At 38.2% G+C, this 22,651-nt stretch overlaps 1 protein-coding gene across 4 annotated transcripts in view; it reads right to left on the bottom strand.

The window, feature by feature from the left end:
- ADAMTS18 (ADAM metallopeptidase with thrombospondin type 1 motif 18) overlaps positions 1-22,651 on the bottom strand; it is a 173,717-nt gene that overhangs the window by 50,519 nt on the left and 100,547 nt on the right. Inside the window, exon 5 of one of the 4 annotated variants that reach the window (XM_051629539.1) lies at positions 21,935-22,251. The exons of the other annotated variants lie outside the window; for them this stretch is intronic. Within the exon in view, the coding sequence (XP_051485499.1) occupies positions 21,935-22,251 (317 nt within the window). The remainder of the gene's footprint in view (positions 1-21,934; positions 22,252-22,651) is intronic. 4 annotated transcript variants of the gene reach the window in all.

Raw genomic sequence — 22,651 nt, 5'->3', positions numbered from 1 at the left:
AGTGTGTTAACGAAATGTGTTCCTGGGCATTTTTTCTACATAACCCATAAAAGATCTTTGTAATCATGAGTTAGATGCAATATGATTCTCCAGTTCAATTATTTCAGTATGTGAGCAAATACTGCAAAATTGTAATGGAAATTTGATGCATTAGGTTTTCCTACTGCCAGCATAGCTTTAAGTACATGTGTGATTCTCCTTGAATCAGAACTCGGTGGTATCTTTCCATTAACTTCAATGGGTTTGGGACCCAACAAGAAGAAGGTCAGATAGGTCATAACCTCATTTTTATTTTGGATTCTCCACAATTATAACACCATGAGAGGAAGCAGGATGACAAAATCTAACATTTTTACTACGTCTAGACAACACAGCATGAAAAAGACCAGGGACTCCTGTCTATTCCCTCTCTCTCCCACTGTGGCCATCACTAATAATAGCAGTAATTGTGAGAATATGGTGGGAAGGAAAACCCAAGAGATTGCTTAGTTGGAATTTGCCTTTTTTTTTTTGTTCTTCCCTCACGACACTTGCTATCTTTCTGTAAGGGATAGTCCATGCCATTGGAAAGTAAACAGAAAGAGATACGTTCATCTATGTGGATAGCAAATAATTCTGAACCCACAAAGTAGAGGAACCTGCAGTTTGTTTGCAGAAAAGTGGAGAAGAGTTGAGAACACTTGTTATTTATTATGAAAAGTTTGCTTAGCTCTAGACTAAAGGAATTTTCAGATCCAGTAAGTCTTTGTGGAATTCCTCAGTATCAGGATGTTATCAACAAGCTAAGACACTTGTTCTGTTCTCTTCATGTGTTTCAAAAAGGCAAAGAATCTCAACATGAAATTTGGACAAGGGAAATTATAATAAAATACCTGATTCAAGGTTTTTTAAAATTGAAATTATAAACTGAAAGATGAGGAGAATTTTTAAACCACCAATAGTTCATATTAGCTATACAAATTCAGGTATATCTTCCACTGGTTTTAGGCCCACCTGGAATGATTTTGAGAGTCACACCCTAACACATCTCTAACAGGTCTCATTGGCCTTTTAGTGGAATAGCATAAATGCTGCTCCCATTTTTCTCCCACTGTGTTCATAGACTGGTAAACTGCCATTGGCAGCTTACCAGCCTGTAAACCTAATTCATTCTGAGGTTCCAGCATCTCCAAAAACCAGACCCCCCATAAGAAACACGGCAGTGACAGTAAGTGAAGGATCTTTACAACTTTTTTTTCCTGCCTATATTTTAACAAAGCTAAGTTGTGAGACGGTAGACAAACCCTTGCTCTAAACTAGAGAAGCCTCATGGCTGTAGGTTCTCTATTTGCATACAAGGCATTTTCATTACATGCTAATAAAGGCCATATCCATATTAAATGAGATGAAAGTGAGAATTAAAACATATAAATAAATTAACTGCAAGGCCTCTGCGAAACATAACTACTTAATACTGACTGACAAATTACAGTTTGTGTGAAGACAGGAATATCTCAACTAAATAAAGTGCTAAAAAGTTTGCATGTATTGTCTAAGGAACACTACTTATATCCAGAATGCTTTATTCTGTTAAGAGTATACACATAAAATTAGGTGGTATAAAACCACTCTGTTTTAACTGATGGCAGCAAAAACAACAGTCACAGAAATTAATTAAGTCCATAGGATTAGATTGGTGTGATTGTACTCAAGCTGAAAAATCTCTCAAAAAGAAGAGTTAAATGTAGTTTCACACCCATTAAAATAGTTCCAAATATTCATGCAAAGTTTTAAAAGACTTGACAGGAGGCCAACTGAAATTGGCATAAAGTTTCCCACAGACTTCAGTGGACATTGATCCAAGACTTCTGTTGTGTTATTTCCCAACTGTCCAGCTCCTAAAAATCACAAATCATCGATTCAAACACATTTTAATGAGAATTACAGCACGTAAAGTACAGAGACATCAAGAAAAGTTTTTAGTTCTACTTCCAACAAATAAAAATGTAAATCGAGAACTTCCTTGAAATATTAAGAATAGAAGAACAGATGACCTAAGTACTATAGTTGCTGGTTATTTGTAATGATCTGAGATAAAAAAATACTGATTTTTCTAGCATTCGCATCACAGCTCAGATGACCCACCTGTGGATTTTATCTGACAGAATGTTTCCCATGGCAGAATAATGAGCAGCTTGGAAGCAGAAACAGGGGTATGATGGAGATCCAGAGAACATGAAGCTATTGACACAACTTAGAGCTACCTGACAAGAGCTATAAATTGCCTTTGGGCCCAATCTGGCCTCTAGAATTGGGCAGATGTCTATTTTCAAATACCAACATACTGCACCGTGTTAGAAGTGAGAGGTCTCCCCATAACTCCTGTACCTCTACTCAGATTTTACCACAGACTGATGGCAAGACAAGGCCCTTTCCTCAGGTTTTATAAGCAGGTTACAGTAGTCCATGAAGTACAAAAACAATGCTTATGCTTGTGCTCAGCCTTCTAGTCATTCTCCACATGCGGCTAGTGGCAAGCAAGCTCAAACTAGAATCAAAGTAGCTGCTAAGAGACTGTGTTACTAGTGCAAGCACTGCATAACATTTATGTGTCTGCATGGTATTTTGCCACACCTAGTTCATGGCTAGCAGCTTGGAGAACAGGGACTTCAGATCATTTCAATGCATACTCAGAAACCCATGTGGAGATGGGCAGTCCCCTGAGCATATACCAGCAGCCTGATACAAAAGCCTGTCTAGACAGTAGGAAAACTGCCAGATGTTTTGAATGGGTTTTGGGTCAAGTCTGGAAAATGGGGTGAAGATCTAGTTTTCTTACACATGCCAAGGAATCCCAAGAAGAATAAAGTTCTGTTAAGTATGCTGACATTCATCTTATGGATTTCTCTTTCCTCCCAAGTAAGGATATTCAGTCAGTACTAGTACAAGGCTGTTCAAAGCAATCCTACGTCATCTAAGCAGTCTAAACAAATTGTTACTTTAGAGAATGTGTAATGAAGTAGAATCACCTCTTGGGATGGGTTAAGTCGGTAGTCTGATAAACTATAACTTTACTACAGTCAGAAGCAAAACTACTTCCAAGAATTATAGCCAGCCGTATAGTACAGCTTGACCTGGAACTGTAGATACCCAGTATCACTAACTGACTTTTTGAGATATGGATTATAGAGAACCTCTCAGGTTAGGGTCAGAATGTCAGTGCTCTGGAAGCTATAATAAAATGAGCAAGTTAAGATGTGAAATTAGGTAGAAAAAATGACAAGGAACATATCTGGCAAAGCAGAAGGAAGGAGCCGAATTGCAGAAAGCGTTGCTGAAGTGAAAGATATCTTTACTCTTGGGAAGCATCATGAGCAAACTGCCAAACCAATGGCAGTAAATCATGGTAATTACAGGAGTTCATTCCCTCACCGCTTTGACCTACAGCACCTTTTCTGGATGATCACTGCAAAGGGGACAGCAGCAGCAGACAGAGCTGAGGTGTACTTTTCTCCATCCATTGCTTCTGTCCCTCTCAGAAGGGCATTTCACACAGACGCCCCCATGTTACTGAAAGACTGAGCAAATTAAACAAGGTTCTGAGACACAGTGAGAAGGACACAATCCGTGATTCTCTGGCAAAATGTGAAAGGTCTAGACCCTCAATCCATACATAGGTTGTTAAATAAATTGCTGACTTTTAAGAGTGTTAACTTTTAAAGGGTGTTAAGCACTCAGAAGATCCCATTTAGCTGAACATTGTTTCTGCAAGCATTTCCAGAGCACATTTATACCAGTTTGGAAATAAAATGTTCTGGGAAACTAGTGAGAATGGATTCTCATGAGATTTCCAATAATACACATGTATTATTGAAGTCAGAAATCCCATGAGTAAAACTGAGAGCATGTTACTTTTGATCCTATCCCAAACCAGGCAGCACAAAGGCATGTGAACATGCGAAATGAAAGAGAGAATTTGAGTTAACTAAACTTTTCCCTAGCTTTTATGTTTGGTAAACAAATTCACCCATCCTTCAGCAAAGTATCAAGTCTGTACATGGGCTGTTACTCACAACTACTCCAGAAAGAGTGAAGTACAAATGTAATATTTTATTGGACTGGGTCCTTGGCCAATGAGAATAACCTCAGCAGACCTTTACTGATTTTCACCTGATTGGAATATTTTACTCTTTACAATAGCAAAAATTTAAGTTAATGGCCTTTATACACACAAAAATATTTTTATTGGGAAAGAAACATTTGAATCACTGGTTCCTATTCTGACTTGGGAATTGTGAAGATCATGTTTTTCTGCAGATACTAAGAGACTAAAAAAATAACTCAATTTCTTATATTTTCTGACATAATTCAGATTTCTTTAAAAATGTATTATGTTTAGAATTTTAAACAATATAGCATTTTATCATCTAAGGATCTGACAGAAGGATAGCACAAGGTTTCAATAGCCAGTCTAAGTTAGTCATGAAAGACTACTCTGTTTGGTTGCTCAAAAAAAGTAATGTGCAGAACATTCAACAATTATTAAAACAAGGTAACAAAATTGCATGTCTTTAATTATTCCTATATGAACAAAGACAGCGTTATCTCTGAATAGTGCCTTTGTATTTCTGCAGTTGACTGAACTTGTTTAAAACATCTTTACGCAATCCTCTATCAACGTATGGCAAACAAGGAAATATTCTTATTTGTTCCTCCACTTAAGATAATTTTACCAGTCAGATTGGTATTTAAATGTATTAAATTGGTATTTATTGCAGGGTAATGAGATATTCTAGAACTAACACAATTTTGATTGCTTTGCCACAGATTAAATACTTGCTTGTCAGTATGTGAGCCCCCTAATTTCTCATGGTTTTGGTCTCTTTTTTTAAAAAAAGATGGCATGATAAATGAGCAGAAGATAAATACTAATGTAAACTACAGCATTATGACACTAAATATACACTAACAGTATTAGAGTTAAATGCTAAAGGATTACCAATTTGCCCTCAAAATCACTTCATTAATGACTCCATCAGTATGACCCTTTGGCTTTCTATAACGGCTCTGGAAAGCAACTGGCTAAAACCAACAGCTCAAATTTAGGCTTGGGAACTGTACAAGCACTTGGGTATGGCCTGTTCAAGCAAATCCCTCTAACTGTAAGACACAATTTAGATATTTTACTAGTTATGACAGTTCTGAAATCCATCACAAAACAAACAGAAAACAGCAGGATTGCTTTATGAATGCATTTAAGCTTCACTTTTCTTAAAAAGAGACAGTCTACTATTTGTCATGTGCTGTCTTACAGTTGATTAGTTACTTGCAGTACATCAAGAACAGAACAACTGACTTCAGAAGGTAGTTTAGTTAGTCCCCTAATCTAGCATCCCATGTAACTGAGTATGCAGCTTAAGAAAACTGAAGTGTGAGAGGAGGTCTACCTGTCAGCGATTTTGAAGCATAGAAAATGCAGCCCTCCCTGTCCCCTCATTCTGTGTAACAGCACAGAATAAAAGCATCATTTATGATCCTTTTAAGTCTCTGAAATGCGACTTCAGGATCCCTAGATCTTTGACAGGCCTTTGGACACAGCAGAATTTTACTTTAAGGATGGTTTGCAATTAATTACTCATGCTGCTCAAAAGATTAGGTGCAATGAAAACATTCTGGCAAGATTCTCCTCCTCCTTCGTTTACAGCTAATTGATTTTTTGTGGATGGAATTCAGATGTACTAGTATCCTAGGGAAACCACATGCCTTCTTAATGAATCTTCTGCTCCTGTAGTTGTGATGAAGGCAAAGCCAATAAGATTGGGCATAGTGACACAAAAAAATGAACAGCTTAAAAAAAAAAGAACTGATGATCGATAACTAAAATCAGTACTTGGACATTCTTTTCCATAGGTACTTAGCATTAACAGATGCTTGAGCATTTCCCATCAGGAACATTCCTCCCTATGAGACATGCAACACCAAACATTAAATATCATGGATCAGGCCTTGCAGGAAATAACACTATAAATAATTATTTAAAGAAAATAAATAAAAAATGCCAAAGGGCTTTGGTGTTTTGTTTTCTGATTTCTTGAACTATTTCCAACTGAGTTTTTTTTTAAAGTTTTTTTTAACCCTTTATGATCATGTGTTCTAGAATCAAACTTGAGTGTGGGTTTTTGTTTTTGTTTTTTTGTGAAAATGCATCTTTTCCTGTAATTGTGGGACTTTGGCAGCTGGACCTTTCAGAAAAGTCATTTCATATCGTGATTGAGAGTGGCATATAAGCCTGAAAGACTCCCTCTCCCTTACAAGATACCCTGCTAAAGTTGCAGCCAATAGAGACGCTTATTCAATGCACTTGGACACCACACAGGGCTAGCTGATGGTAGACCCTTCACTCTGTTCAGAGGTCTTGGTTTCAGAGTGACACTGATTGCATCAAAGCCCCAAAGCAAATGCTCCAGACAGTGGTGGTTCACTACCCATACCCAGTTGTTCCTGGCAAAGAAGCTCCAGATCAAAGCTTCTGCCTGGCAGAATGAATTTGAGGGGGCAGAAGATCTGAGCCTGTCTGACCTGGGATAATTTGCATTCAAACAAAATAAATCCTGCCCAATTCCCATAGCAATTTTATTTTGCTATGAATAGCTCAGGCAACCCTAGTAATGAGGAGCTTGGGTTACATCTGATTGCCAGCTGTACCAGTTAGTAAGAAGTTAGGTCAGTGGTTCCTGACATTTTAATTTTCCTTGTTGGAGTATACATTGCTACGGATTAGTTACATGAGAGAGTGGTCACAAGGAATTCTGTAGGGAGCAAAGTATCAGCTTGGCTGATATTACACACAGACAGACATATACATATGTTCAAATATCTATGTGGGAAGGAGAAAGAGAGGGGAACAAAAGAGCTTAGGCCATTAGGACAATGGAAAACAAGAAGCAAAGATAGCCCAAGAGTGAGAATGTTGGGCTGGTGCCTGGGTTATCTGGATTAGACTCCCAGTTCTTCAGCAAGTCAGGTTCTCTGTTCCTTATTTTCAGTTTTATGAGCACAGTTTTGTAAACAACCCAGTAAATGCTCAAGAGAGACTTGGGAAGGGTCATGTCTGACCCCAGTTGTGTTGTTCTATTAAAATGCCTCAATTTTCATAACTATAAGCTGCAGCCCCAGCATTCAGGATGCTTGAGTAGCTTGAGCTAAGATCCAGTGACCAGCTGCACTAAGCACAGAAGGTCACAGTATAGCTATGTATGTGCCACCTAGCAGGGCTGCATACTGGCAGGAGGTCAGTTCAAAGACACATTCCTCAAACAAGGCTCTGCCTGTGACCTGTCCCTCATCCCATTACTGGATGGGCTTCTGCCATGCGACCCCCCTCACAGGAACAACAAAGCTACAATGGTAAGTGGCCCAGAAATAAGCAGTCACATTCACCGGAGTCTCAGAAGGTTGAGAGGTTTGCTCATAACCAGGAGTTGCCTTGCTATAACGCTTTCTACTTTACACATGTCTATGAAGTGTGACTACTTAGAATCACTGTGAAAGGAGGAGCAGGAAAGAATACATTTCATCTGCTCTTCTTTAGCTGTCATCCCCTCTTTGAAACAGGAGAGCAGCCTAGGTGTGTCCAAATAACTTTTTTTTCCCAAGAAACAGCAAATCAGTAAAACCTTGAGTACAATTCACATCCTCAACCCTGAAATACAGGGCAGCACCATCCCAAACATCTACTGATTTAAAATGAGACCTCACAATTTTATCAGTATTTCACATTAAAAAAACCTGTACAACAGCAACTCCATGTAACATTTAGATAACCATACAAATATCCTTAGCATCCAGATCTGAGTTTACAATGGGCACTTGAATAAGAATGTAGTTATTTGCTAAGATAAATGTAGTAACTTACATGTATATGCCATGTGTGGGTAACGGTTCCATCAGTTCATAACACCCATGTCATGAAAAAGCCTTATATTTGTAGGCACCATTTACAGCCATAAGACCTGCCTTCACAATATTACATTGCCAAGTATACCATTGGTCCAAAGATTTTGTTTTCCTACTTGTAGCCAAATGCTACCAATCAGCAGTGCTCAGACATACTGCACTAATCCCCGTCCTGCTTTGAAACTGTGTACACCCATTCACACTCCTCTCCCACAAATCAGCCTGTGTTTCTGTTTTAAGGGAATGATGCACAAAGGTGGGCATGCTATAACTGCTCTGCTGGTGGAACTGTACTGAAATTAAACAGGAAACCTGGATGGATGTGTCTCAGACTAGAAAATTTTTAATATTATTATAAATTAAAGTTTTCAGGTATATAATTTTCAGTAAAATGTTCTAACTACAGAAGTCTCTGTAGTAGAAATAAGTGTGATCACATGCAAAAATTGCCATTAAGAGGTCCTGGTTTGGTATTAAATAAAACATCATACCACAACTGTCTTCCTAAAACAGAAACTAATGTTACCTTAATATTGGTTCAGATTTTCAGTACAAAGTGAGGTAAATGCATTCTTCAACCCAAGACATCAGTTTACATCTCCTGACATCCTGTCTACTGACAGGGTCAGAGTACAATATACAAGTCTAAACTAGTACTTGGAGTGTTAACACAACAGCTTCCAGGTATTCAGATCCCTGTTTGACTTGTAGTTACTGAATAGGTCTGCAGAACTAAACTGGTCATGAAAGGTTACACTGATCTTACCATAAGCAGATTTTAGGATAAGCCTGTGAATTATGTGACTGTTTAGTGGAGATGAGTCTTAAGAAAAGCATGAAAGATGGTGTGAGAGCTATTACTTATGCCCATAATAGAAATTAGTTCTATTATGCATCTCTGAGAAACAGAAATGAGAACACAGGACAAAGGAAAAGCTGAGGAGAGGATGTCTATCTACAGACTCCCACAGAAACTGCTCCAAGAAGTTAGCCTTTGATTTCTGTCTCAGCAAGCACCATTTGCTATGATTTTCAAGCAAGTGAATAGCATTTCTTCATGAAAGCATTTGTGTAGTAGAGTGTTTTCACTGCACTACCTTACACATTAGAATCTCAAAATAAAGTCCGTTGAGCACCAAAGATTCAAGTAACTCTGTGATGATCTCTGAGATATCAGGTAATAAGAAAGATAAAATAACAAAGGGAAGGTTGTGCTTGAAAGCAACCTACTCTTCTGTGAGATATTCTTTATATTAAATTTGTCCAAAAAATTTAGAAATCAATTGCCACATACATTGCCATGATGTTAAACACTATCGGCCTTCTTACAGAAATAAAAATGGAGTCAAGTGAAGGGAGATACAATTAGGGAATTTTTTGACAGCTTAGCATGCTCCAAAGTTATAAAAGGATGGTAAGGAAAAAAAAAAAAAAAAAGCAGAAGATTTAGGAGGCAAAATTTCCTAAGCAGCCTGACCTTTCTGTAATGAATCTACTGAACAGTAGTAGGTTAAGCAAAGGTCAGGGTAAGCACAGGTTAAGAAAAAAAGCTCCAGGAAGAGGAATGTGCTGTCAGGGTCACAGAGGCTCTGGGACATCAGGGAAGTAAGAATTACAGACACTTTCATCCCATATGCAATTCCTAGCCCAGGTCCTGAGAGCACACTCTGCTCCATCCTGACAGCATGGAACACCAGACCCCAGTTTGCACCATGCTGCCCAGCCAGGGGCTGCTCTCTTTGGGCTTAGGGTGTAACTTGAAAGAAGTGCTGCACAGCTTAGTGGCTGTTGCATCTTGAGCCCTTACTTAGAAACCAGGATATGCTTGGTGTGCTGAGAAGTGCTACAGAAGTCAAATAAGCAGTGCATCAAAGCATATAAACTCCCATAAACAAGAGATAATTTGTCTACTTTCATAAGCAAGAATTAGAAAAGTGAAAGTAAAAAATGGCAAATGTGGTCATCCCATTCCAAGTCTCTCTAAAGTGCCACATCACTTCCACAGCCACTGATTTTCCATTCTTAAATTCTAATTCTTCAGCTAGACCCTGTCCTCAAGGCCCTATCCTTCACATTACTGTATTCTTGCCTTTTCCCCAAAACAATCTGGCTGCTCAGTGGCCACTTAAGGGGTGCTGCCTGTCAAAAGAACACTGGCATGAAGGTGGTCAAGCCCTATTTGTACCTACCCATTTTCCCAGGTAAGATTGCATGTGCTTCCAGGAGTTAAAGTCTGTCACTTCTCAGTGTGAATTTGCACAGCTTAATGTGTCATGATGTGACTGTTCATGAAATCCATCTGGATCATCAGTCATTTACTGCACCTTTTCTTCTTTCCAGGTGGTAATGTAAACACAGGAAAGGCCAGAAGGACCTCTTGTTGTGAAACATTTCCTAACCTCACAGCATGTTACGCTATACACTCCTCCCACAGCATAAAACCAGCAGTGCTAATGTGCTATGGAAGTAAATTAGTCACAAATAGCATGACGGGGAACTTAAAATATTTGGAACGTATACCATTTAGTCAGGAAATGCCCACCCTCGCTATCTGTCAGGAACAAGGAAATTGAAAGCTTTGTAATTTTAAACTGCCCATCAGTTGCTATGGATCAATCAAACATCTTGCTGTGGAGAGCTAGCATGCACAAGAACACTGGTATGATAAGAGAGGGTTTAAACTACACCCCATCCTGTTGGAATAGTTTCAGACCAAAATTCCACATTCGATCACCCCTGTCCAGGGCTCCTTTTTATACACATTCACTGAACCCCTTGAAAGGACTAGAATAGGACACTGAACTTTCATTGCTTTAAATTATTTATACTCTTACTAATTCTCACAAATTTAAGATAAATACGATTTTTTAAAAGTAAATACATTTTATAAGATAATTTACAGACTTTTAAAGGCTTAGTCCTTTAACATATATTAACATATGATGATAGACATAATGCAAGACCAATATATGTCCTCTACATTATAGTTTTTTGCAATAACACTACATCCTTCCACTTACTACAAAAATCAGCCACAAATCACATCCAGCACAAATCACATCTTTAAAATAATAAGTCTGTCTCTGGAAGAACTATGAATTGTAATTACTGTGCTAACACAGTAATTACATTATCAAACAGCAGAAGAAACAACAGCTGTAAAGAGCATTGTGCAACTTTATGGAAATACAAATATATTAATATTCACAGACAATGGACACTGAATTGCACTGTCCTTTATAAAATCAAGATTAAGGGATTGGCACCAATTCAGTGCATTTGCATAGATATGTATGTATGTATACATCAATTTCTCTTCCTTTTAAATGGCAAGTAAGATTAAAAAAAAAGCCAGGTGCAGAGGCTAAGCCGTCATTGAAGGCTTGTGGCATATTTTGGAGCACGTGGGCACCATTCAGAGCAGGCTAACGGTGAGAAGGAAACATAGCCCCACAGAGAAATGCTGCATATCATCTTATATTAGACCTAACACAGAAGTAGGGCTGAGGAGGTAGAGTGACCTTTGCCACACGCAAATGCTAGCTTGTTGAAGATAGACCTTCATTCTGGAGGAACACCATTTCCTTCTGTTTCGTTTCTCACATTATAGTGTGTTCCTGACTTTCCCGAACTGTAACCTTCAAAATTATTAAATAAACCATGTGAACAGCCACAATAAAATAAAAATAGAAAAAAAAAAAGACTATTCCCTCAGCCCCCAAGCTATTTGCAAATAATTTAGTGTAGTGGTGCTATTCTGAACACCAGAAAGCTAGTTTTCAGGAAATGCTTGGAAAATTACAACAAAAATAAACTTCTCATGGCACCATCACCCAAAATCTGAGAACCTGTAGGTAGAACTAGTGCAATATTCATAGGTCAGGACGAAAGTCTGGTACATTTTTTAACAGAGTTCAACTTTCTATGGTAATGTATTAGCCTATCCTTCTGATTTGGTTTCTGGTTCAAATTGTCCTTTCATTGGTGTTTCACCTGTCACACAGGGTGATGGGGAAAGCAAGCCTTTGTCACCACACCATTAGGCTGATGTTAGCAATGACCAGTGGCCCCAAGGATATGCTGTTCTGCCACGGTTCCCACCTTGTATTTAAGCAAGACCCGCAGGACTCCCTGTGCCTTAAACAGCTGAAATAACCACCCAGGACTCTATGGCAGGCAGAAGATTCACAGGAATCAGAGGAATCAATTATTTCTGTAACAGACTACATGTTCTCCTTTCTGCAATTGCTCTTGCAAATTGGCTCTCCTACCAAGAGTGGAGGATGAATGTGGTCTTGCCTCCTACAGGTATTCCCAGGATGACAAGTGATAACGTCCTTGCACATTTTCATAGGTCAAAAGCCATATATGAAGTCCATCTCCTGTCTAACAAGGGAAACAAGCCCCAAAAGCTACTTTCCTCTTTTACTCCCAGTGCCAGACTCGACTCGATTGAGATCAGGCTAAGTACTACAAGCTATAGGTGAAGGCCATAAACCAGCAAATACCTGTCAATAAGTACGGAAGATACTGTGCTGCAGGAATCAGTAGACATCAGCTGCTCCCTTGTGTCTCAGCCTGGCAATAGTATCTTTTGCACCCCTTTGCTCAAGATTTGGCTGACTGAAACAGGATAACAATCTGATCATCTGTATGAGATGTTGGGAGTGCAAAAAATATCCATAGGGTCTTCAGCATGGTTTCTGACATGAAAAGAAGCCAGCAAACAGGGAAAAATAAGGAGGCTGGAGATACTGTTATAGGCTGTATCTACAGTGATTTCACAGAGATCTACTGCAAACAGCTTTATCCATTGTACAACTTTTTGACAAGTGTTAATACGAAATTAAACTGAGTAGCCATATTTTTAGAAAAGTTTGAACTTTTTCTTCCAACACTGTGCTACTCCTTACCATGACCAATTTATACTTTAATTGCATATTAACTTGAAATATTTCTTGAGGTTTAGTCTAGCCTAATTTTAAGACTGTTTTGATGACTTCTTCCTAAAACAAGGATGAGTGAGTAGCATAAGACAAGCCTGACCAGGACAGAATTATTTTAAATGCTCACTCTTTTCATTGAGATGCAATAATTCCATTAAGAAAAAGCAAATCTGTTTTTAATCTCATTATTTTAAAAAGCCAGTTATGTTCTGGTGTTATATAAATTCTATATCTCATGGAAAAGAAACTGCAAATCTGAAGAGCAATCCATGTTTCATTAGTTTGTGTATTCTGCCACAGAATATAATATTATGTTCTTAAATTATTTGGAAGCTGCATGGTGCTGCAGAGTATAAAAACAGAAGTGAGGGCTCAAGCTAGGTCAAGCATATTTTGCATAGGTCCATTAAAAACCTGATGCCATTAATATTAATAAAGATGTTGAGACACAAAAGTCCTTCAATTAACATATATTAGGCAGGCACAAGCTTTCAAGTGATCCCACTGTGAACAGCAAGAATCCCATCCTCAAAGAATAAAGCCATGAGTGTGCTGTGTACATAGTGGGGCAGCTAGGAACGCTAATGCCACAGCAGAGTGAAAAGGCAACACCCTATTGTCTGTGCAAGTAAATATCACTTTATTGCCTCAGCTTCCTCTTCTATTAAGCAGGTTTGTTCTGGGCCTTCTTATTCCACTAAGAATAAGTTCAAGATCTATTATCTTTGCCATCACACTTTTTTTTCTTATACTATTTTTTGGCAGGAACTAGATGGGCAGCTACATACAGGATTCAGGAAAAGGATTTTCATCTGACTGTGCAACTTGTTTGTAGATTTCCCTAGCTTATGAACTAACATTGTAAAAAAGAAATTAACTTGCATGTTCCAGAAATTACTCTGAACAATAATGGTTCCCACGGTACTGAGCTTCAACCATCAAGACTCATTCACTTGCATATGACCTGATTATTTGACATTTCTTCACCCTCATTCTTAGTGACTTCCAAGCATGATAAACAATAAAAGGTTACTGATGTCAACCTATTATGAGCCAGGATGCTGTTCTCATCTAACACACAGTGAAGGCAGTACTGAAGCTTAATTAATACATTTGTAAATTGTGCTCAGCTGCAAGGCATTACTATTTCAGGTTTCCTCTGTAAATGTTTACCTTGAAGCTTTAGTCAATGCTCTGCTGTCTGAACCAAAGTTAAGTTCTGCTTCCATCAGCTATTCACATAGCTGGTCAAATCACTGTCAGAGCAAATCAACAGGAAATTCCTTTAGCATACCGTAATTTATGGTAAACCTGCAGCAACAGAATTGGGATTAAAACAGGATAAGAAAAGGCAAGAAAGAACCAACATTTCTGCTCCCAGTGACATGATCAGAAAGACAGAGGAAAACCTTGTTTGTAATGGAATTATCCATTAAAGTTCAATTCAGATACCATTTAAGGGCTACCGGCAGCCTTCCTTAACACAAAATGAGTGGGTTTTAGAAAAAAAAAAAAAAAAAAGAGACTGAAGTCTGACTTTAAGCTGATATAACTTCCTAGATCCACTGCTAGCTCTCACAGCAGAGATAATTAAGTTTAACTCCCCTCCTGCCAGATCACTGAGAGAAGACCATTACAAAGTGAGGCCACACAATGCTAACTTGACAGGAGTCAAGTCAGAGGGAACACTTTCTGATGACTAAAAAGGCTGCTGACTTCAGTGGGGCTGCTGTCAGGTTATCACTGGACACTGCAACTTCCAAAAAGAGAAAGCAGGTATTTTCTAGAAAATCCCTAGAGAGCTATAAATCTCTAAGTCAACAACATTACTCATGCTCAGGAGAGATGAAATCAGATGCAAATAAATAGCTCTGAATTGACTGAAAGAGGTGACTGATGTATTATTGGCATCACAGCTCTGGATGTCTTTGGTTAGAATAGCCCCAGCTTTTATCATGCCCCCATTCATAGACTGAAAGTTTTAAAACCACAGACATTGAGAAGAGTCTTTAGACCTTCATTCTTCATTTAAGGTAACAGTGACTTAACAAAAACTGTAGGTGACAAAATGACTGAGGGACTCATGGAGCTGGTAACAAAATCCCAGTGACCGTCCAAACTGGTTATGACTGGGCAACATACATTGAATCAAAGTCAAGTCCCCAGCTGAGTACAAATATGCAAATCATGAAGCCGTCATCATCATCAGGGCACTTATTTTGTGGAGAGGCTAAGGAGGGCATAAGTTTGGGGGGAAACAAAAATGTTTAAAAACAATTTTGATACTACTGTTTGCTCAAATCAAGTGGACTCATTGGCAGGGCAAGGGCACAACCAAAACACTCTTGTGCTTACCACTCACTCTACTGCTGTGTGTACGGTACAGAGCTCTAGGAAGGGGCTGCCTGAGTTGGACTTGAATTGAACTACAGCTTCACAGACTGTCATTGTGTTTTGGGTAAACAAGAGCCTTTACACTCCAGGTCTGCAAACCTGGTATCTTCCTCAAACACTTCTGAAGTGGAGGAAGAAGGGGAAAAAGACAGAAACAAAACCTTGTTTAGGTTAATTATTAGTGACTGAAAGCTGCTATTACTTATCAGAATCTGCCTCTAAAAACAGAGATAATTTAGATGTTGGGCAGCTCATGCTGTGCAGAAGAGACCATGTTGCATCTCAACAGCAGAGGTGGTATGGTCCAAATGAAAATAGTGGCGCTTAAAATAAAAATCCTCATTTACATCAAAGACATCCTGTTATGAAGAGGTCAAGTCTGTGCAGACAGGTCATCCTCTCCTGACCCTTATGAAGGCATTTGACTATAAGCTTCTCTCTAATGGACTAGGGAAAGTGTGGGAATGAAGCTTTGTGGAAAGACTTTGCTATGGCAAGAAAAATGCTGATGTTTGAAATATAGAGTCTATTAATTCCTTTAGAAGTTACAGTAAGACTGCTGCTTAACAAGAAAAGCCAGGATGAGCTGCCTAACTATGTACAAATCGATGGCTCCCTGTTTCTGGAACTGCTTTAAGGGTTCAAGCAGCAGTGCTCACAACAGCCTGAAGTTTGCTCTGAAAGACACCAAGGAACAACTTCTATGCTCTAACTGTGAGCTGAGCAATGATGGAGGAGGCAACAATGACTGAAAGGACCAGCTCCTGTGGGCAGCCTTGCAAGATGCTCTTCACCACTGCATTCAGGCTGACGGAGTCAAAGTGCTCCCAGTGACACAGTATTTCCTCTCTGCGTGTTCAAGGTACCAGGTTTTTTTTAATATAAAACCTAGAAGAAATTTGATCTCTATTGCTTTTCCTGTCCAGGGGAAGCAGATTATTTTTCCGTCATTAATCCTATTTAATTCCATTTCTTACCCATCAGCAATCAGTAGGGTCAAAATGCCTGAGAACACTGTCTTTGTCTTGAAAAGCTAAAGCCAGAGTTAAACAGAAAGTGGATCAGACAGATATGGAGAAGGGCAATCAATAATCTAATCACACAATTCATTCCCCACCAGCAGTCAGTTCAAGGCTGAAACCAGAAACAGTGTCTTGATTGTGTCTGCTATAATTTAAAATTTCTTCAAGAATATTGAAGCAGTCCCATTGTCACCTCATTTTCCTGCAGTTTTTTTCTTATTTTTCATCTGTACCATATAATGGACTGAATAAAGGCAAAATGTCCATCAAAGCAGTGGAAAAAAATATGATCCTGTAAAATACAGTTTGTGTCTTATAAAGGATGGACATGTAATGGTGTGTGAATACAAAGAAAGTCAGAAAACTCCTATGCCGGGTGCTGTTCCTGTTGTGCTGGTACAATGGCAGAAAACATAGTAGTTGTATGTTGGCTTGTGGATGGACTAAAAATAATTTTGAGAATGAGTCAAATCACCAGTTCTACACATAGTTTCTGTTCAAGGTCCCACTGGGCCAAATTTTGTCCTATTTTTACAGCTGTAGGTTTCTAAAATTTGGAACAGCAATTATTTTGTACTTTTACCAGCAGCCTGGCTCACTGATTTTGATGGGAGTTTGTTTGCCCGAGAACCTTGGGATTTGTCTTAACATATTTAATTGGACTTAAAAGAGTGAGCTTTAGGAATAAGAGGCTGTTGTTAGCATGAGCTTAAATAATGCTAGTACATTGTGCAATTAAACAACTACAAAGAATGGGTACATGAATTGCCTTGCCTGTCTACCTCTTAGGTGGCAAGACTGTGCTGAGAAGCTTGAATTTTGTGGCTTCTTTCATACTTTGAGCAAAGTCCTGCCCTCAGACAAGCACACATAACTTCCATTGAATTAATACATCTCCTCTTTATCTCTCAGTGATACATCTAACCCTTTATCCAGTTATAGACTCCTCTGACAGCTCAGCGAGTGTAACATGATTCATCCTTCCCTCCTTTTTCTCTTCCCTTGACTAGACACTAACAAACATAACAGAACTTGAGACAAGAGAAAGAGGCCCTGTATAATCAAAGTTTCAATTACATCTTACCAAAAACAAAAGAGGGAACTAGCTAGTGAATGAAACTGAAGCTGACTCCACTCTTCCAATTGAGATACATAAATGAAAGGGAGAGAATGGCCCACATTCACCTCTAATGTAAGCAGGTGCAGCCTCTGGTGCCTCCATACTAGTGTGTTTGCTCAGTGCTGAATTTGGCCTAAACAATAGAACTGTGTATCATACAATTGGAAAGGACCTGAAATGTTCCACTGGACTGTACCGATTTTCTCTCTGGCTCAGAACAAACATGCACGTTTCCCTATAATGATAAAGAGAGTTCATTTATGTTGTATCTGTATTTCTTTCCTCTGGGCACACATGCTATATAATAAACTACTCACTGTGTTCACTATTTTCTATGGTGTGTATTGGACTATAGTGTAAACTTGTTTGACTTTGTAAGAGAAAGTTCGTGTTCACAAAGGGAATGGGACTACTGCTCCTAAATGCAGTTATAAATTACCTCTAAGAATGTCTAGAACACAACTGAACTACTGACAACTCTGGGGTTCTCTTGCATTCTTCCCTGCTATACTGTGTGACTGCAAACAACTCACTTTATACAAGAGATTATGTATACATAGACCTAATATAAGCAGCACATAAGGAGACAGAAAGGAGACAAAAACTAGCATATAAAGAGAGATAAAACAACACAGTTTATATACAGACTAGGAAGAGAGTAGTAAAGCTTTTAGAGACAATATAAACATGGAAGTGGAGTTAAAAGATGGTGAGCCTACCATAGATATCTGTTTTTAAGGCAGATGAGATAGCACATAAGAATGGGCAAGAGGGCAAGAGAAATGAGGTAGGAATCCAGATAAGGCCACATTGTGTTAAGTCCTAAAAAATATTTCCAATTTTAACAGTGGCCAGCACCATCTCCTTCAGAAAAAATTGAACCACACCTGCATTCTGTGGATTTGGCATTGTCTACCTCCAAATTAGATAGTTAAAGGCAATTATAAGTTATAATATATTGCTAAATAATAATAGTAATATAAATATACAATTAGAATCAGTAAGAACTACCTCATCAGGACTTTGGAAAGAAAACTGAATTTGGGAAATGAATAGCTTCAACTAGAGAATGTAAACAGGATGAAGCAGCAAGACAAGCAAATGCCCCAGATATATCAATTGGGAGAGTACAAGCGATTGAAGGATACTCCAAGAAGTCATGCTGGAGTAACAGAAGAGTTTTATTTAAAGTATTGAGTATCAGGAGAGAAAGGAGTTGAAAAATTTACATTGATTTCTATTTGGGCCACATAAAGATGATGCCAAAGAGAAAGACTGGGTTTGTATTTATTAACATAAACGAACTCATTGACCCAAAGTTGTAAAAGTTAAAACCCCACACCTGAGAGTCAGAATGTATTAACATATTAAAATTAAAGAAAAAAATATTATCACAACTTTTATGGAAGGACTATATCTTATTCTCCACAGATAGTCCAGAACACATTTTTCTGAAGGTGCACAAAATATGTCTTTTAGCTTGTTTGAAAAAAAGGCTGAGCAAATCTGTGTGATGTACGTATAAGCCTGAATTGTAATAAAACTGTCATACTCTGTCATGGCTAAGCAAGTATGAGCTGCTACTCAATGTCTGATGGTGTAACAGACACTGGAAGATCTAAATAAGATAATTTAACTTTAAAAATTAAAATAAATAAATAAATCACAGTTTTCTTAGAATTATAAAATCATAGAATCATTTTTGGTTGGAAAATACCTTTAAGATCGAGTTCAACTGATGCTCTAGCAAATAAAGAATGCTTGCTGAAGCAGGAAAGGGCAGAAAACAGAAGAAAGCAAGTTTCCTGTTGAAAATGAAAGCACCTAGACATTTGATGATGAAAAGGCAAGAGACAATACTCATCCTAAACTTGTACACATTCTCCTAAAAAGCTAACTTGGTGTATTAGAGTACTTATTTAGAGAAAGATAATAGATCCAGCTTTGTCTTCTGACACATCAAGAAAATGGTGTTGACTGATGGAAAACCAACAAATCAGCATAAAAATGTGGGGCCTTACTGTCAACTGAGGTATTAAAATATGACTAGGATACACACACAACTCTTAATAGGTCTACGCCAAAGCAACAAATTCTTGCTCCTTTCCAGTGTTAAGTTAAGGTCATCCTGTCTAACAAACTATTTCATATAGACTTTCTCAAAAGTCTACTCTGCAGGCAATGGCAGATAACAGACAGCTGAATGACTGAATACTCTAGGTCATCCAAAAAATTAGATCAAAGAGTCCCTGTAGTCTATTGAAATGCAATTGCTTCCAAATCACATTGTGGTGTTCCAGGCTTGAAAGAATGGGTCACTGCAGTTTCATTGTAGAGAAGCTATTGCTAATGAAAGGAACAATGGAAAGATTAGTGCTACCAACCATATAGAAGAAACACCACTTTCGGTTTAATTGCAGTGAACAAAGCAAATAGGAAAGAAGGGCAACCAAGTGACAAAAGTAGTTGGTGCAAAGAGGATATAGAAGCTATTCACAAGGTTCTCTTGATCAGAGCACAGCATCCAGACTTAACATATGATTACTGAATTTGGATCACAGTAAAAAATGACATGGTTGTCATTATAGACAGCTGACAACACATTTTTAAGAAGGCAGTCTTGCAGACTGAAAGACTAAGAATCCTGTTGATAACTTCCCTGGGATTCATTAGGTGAACGGCATTTAATAAATTGATTGGGAGAAAGGAACAATTATACTTCACTTGTGATACCTACTCTGCAGGAGGTTATTATAAGCAAAGGTTTTACTTCACTTAGCAGTTTAAAATAACAATTCAAGGTAAAATCTATTGAACCTTAGAAGCGATTAAAGAGAGACATTCTGATTGGTGATAACCTAGGTACTGAAAAGGTTCTGCCATAATAAATTTGTTCATGCCAAAGTATTAATTCTCTTTTGATCAGTTGCTGGACCTTTTTCTAAGTGAAGCCTACCAGTCATAACAATCTCTATGTCGAGACAGTGGTAAAAGATCCATTTCAGTCTCAGTTAAGATCACCACATTCTGTTTCTCTGTGACCTGAGGCAGATTTGAGCCTTCCTTCTCCAGACAAGACTTGACAAGCTCAGCTTCACTTAGCTAATAAAGCATGTTAAAAAACAAAACGTGACCAAATGGGAAATCACCTGAACTGTAACTGTTGTGTGTATGGTGAACACTTATCTTACAGGACAAGATAAACACTGCAATAAATGAAAACAGTTTTTTCTGAATAAATATGGCAAAAATCTAGCAATTGTGGAAATGAAGCTTCTACAGAAACAATTAAGCACATCGAACAATAATGGTTCAGCACTACAAACACAAGAAACAAAAGCAAGCTTCATTCCAGTTCCTGGCACCTGCTCCAAAGTCACACTTGCAACTGCTCAAATGAACTATAAGATACTAGTTCTTGCTGAGGCGGGGGGAAGTTAAAAAAACAGTAGAGCACTAAATATATAATCCAGATTACTTCAACCAGTTGTCAGTCAGTATTCAATAGCTCTTCCTAATGAGCCACCCTCTTCTCCAGACACTGATTACTCCTTCAAAGGAAACACTGGGTGTCTCAAGTGCTCCTTTTTTGATCCCATCACACAGTTTAATGGCTCTTATGCACAAGCACCTTTGCAAAACAGGTTTTTAGAGGGTGACCCAACATATCCTCTGAACCTCAGTCAACCACAAAGCATACAGACAACTTCATATACCTAATGCCTAAATGTCACTTCTTTAATATGCAAAGCAGTCTCCTATGGATGCAAGGGCAAGGGCTTAAGCCTAACAAACATAAATAACTATTAATTCTGTAGGTTATTCTGAATTACATCAGCAAAGACTTCTCTGCAAGCAACAAACACTGTCAAATGTATTTTGTAAAAATAATTTGTGAGTAATAGCTTTTCATAAACTTGGATGACAGCCATAAATACTATCATTGTGTATTTTCCATTAACACAGTCATAGGATATCAACTAATCAAGACTTATAAACCCAAATAAAGCTGGAATTGTCAAAAGAAATGAAGAAAAAATTGGTTCATAACTCCTACTGATCTAGGCAATTCACCCTTCCTTAAAGCAGTTGACAAACCCAAGTATATATATTTTTTTTTTCCTCACAAGCTTCTGGATTGATTTTTTTTTCTTTATTCATAATAGTTCACAAAGGCAGAAAGAGCATTTACCTAAAGAGCAAGCAAATACGGAAAAACTGTCACAAATGATAACAAATGAAAATTCTTGTGGGATAATTACTAAGACTACCAGCCAGTCTTCTGTTTTGTTGTTTGTTTGTTTCCGAAAGACTGTGATCAAAACATACAAAGGGTGTGATGCAGTTCATTGGCTATAACTAAACATCATCTGTTAAATGCAATAGCAACTAGTGCTATCAGGAAAACCATCACATGGTGTATGACATCCTGAATATTATATGAATCACATACCTTCAGCTACTGCTCCACACATTAAAATAGTTTTAATGCTGATTTGTTTTAATTAAACACTTACCAAGCCTACACATGTAGATATTGCTACTGAAGAGGTGCTGTCATTCCTTATAAATCCCTGGTAGAAACACTGCTCAATTTCATGTTCCTGAGAATCTGAGACTCCATCTTTCCCGAGTACCTGGACAATAAAACTGTTGCTTAAAATGGTTGAAGGTTTAAGTTCTAAGTGAAGTTCCTGTCCAAATGCTGAAAATTTGTAGTGCAAGGAATTCCTTGAACTCTGTGTTGATCTCTTTTTCCTAGTACTGTGCAAAACATCATGTGAAATGTATGATCCACTGGAATCCACTTTGACAGGTGTCACAAATACATAATCTGTAATAATAAAAAGTTAACAATCAGCTTTTGTATCCGCCAAACAACATAAGTGTAATTCTAACATGCTAAGCATCAGGCTTGCACTATGGCATGAAGCATTCCCTCATTTGGGAAATGGCCTGAAAGCTCTGCACGCTATTTGTGTATAGGCTTGACTACATAAATTCACCCTTGTAAGCCACACAGGCTCTCAAAGAGTGTTTGTTTCCTTTCTGCCCCAGTGAGAGATACAGACTAAGTAGCATAGCTGTGAACATTCCCACAATTGCTCTTCTGAAGATATTTGTCATCACCAGCAGATCTGTAGATTTTCCCCTCCTGCTGTATTAATTGCTGTCAAATGTGAAGGCTGCTCTGGTTTCAGAGTTTTTCTTTCTCCTTTCCTAGGAATGCAGCA

The sequence above is a fragment of the Apus apus genome, chromosome 11 (genome assembly GCF_020740795.1).
Source record: "Apus apus isolate bApuApu2 chromosome 11, bApuApu2.pri.cur, whole genome shotgun sequence".
Lineage (NCBI taxonomy): Eukaryota > Metazoa > Chordata > Aves > Apodiformes > Apodidae > Apus > Apus apus.
This window is presented reverse-complemented; position numbering and strand designations above follow the sequence as displayed.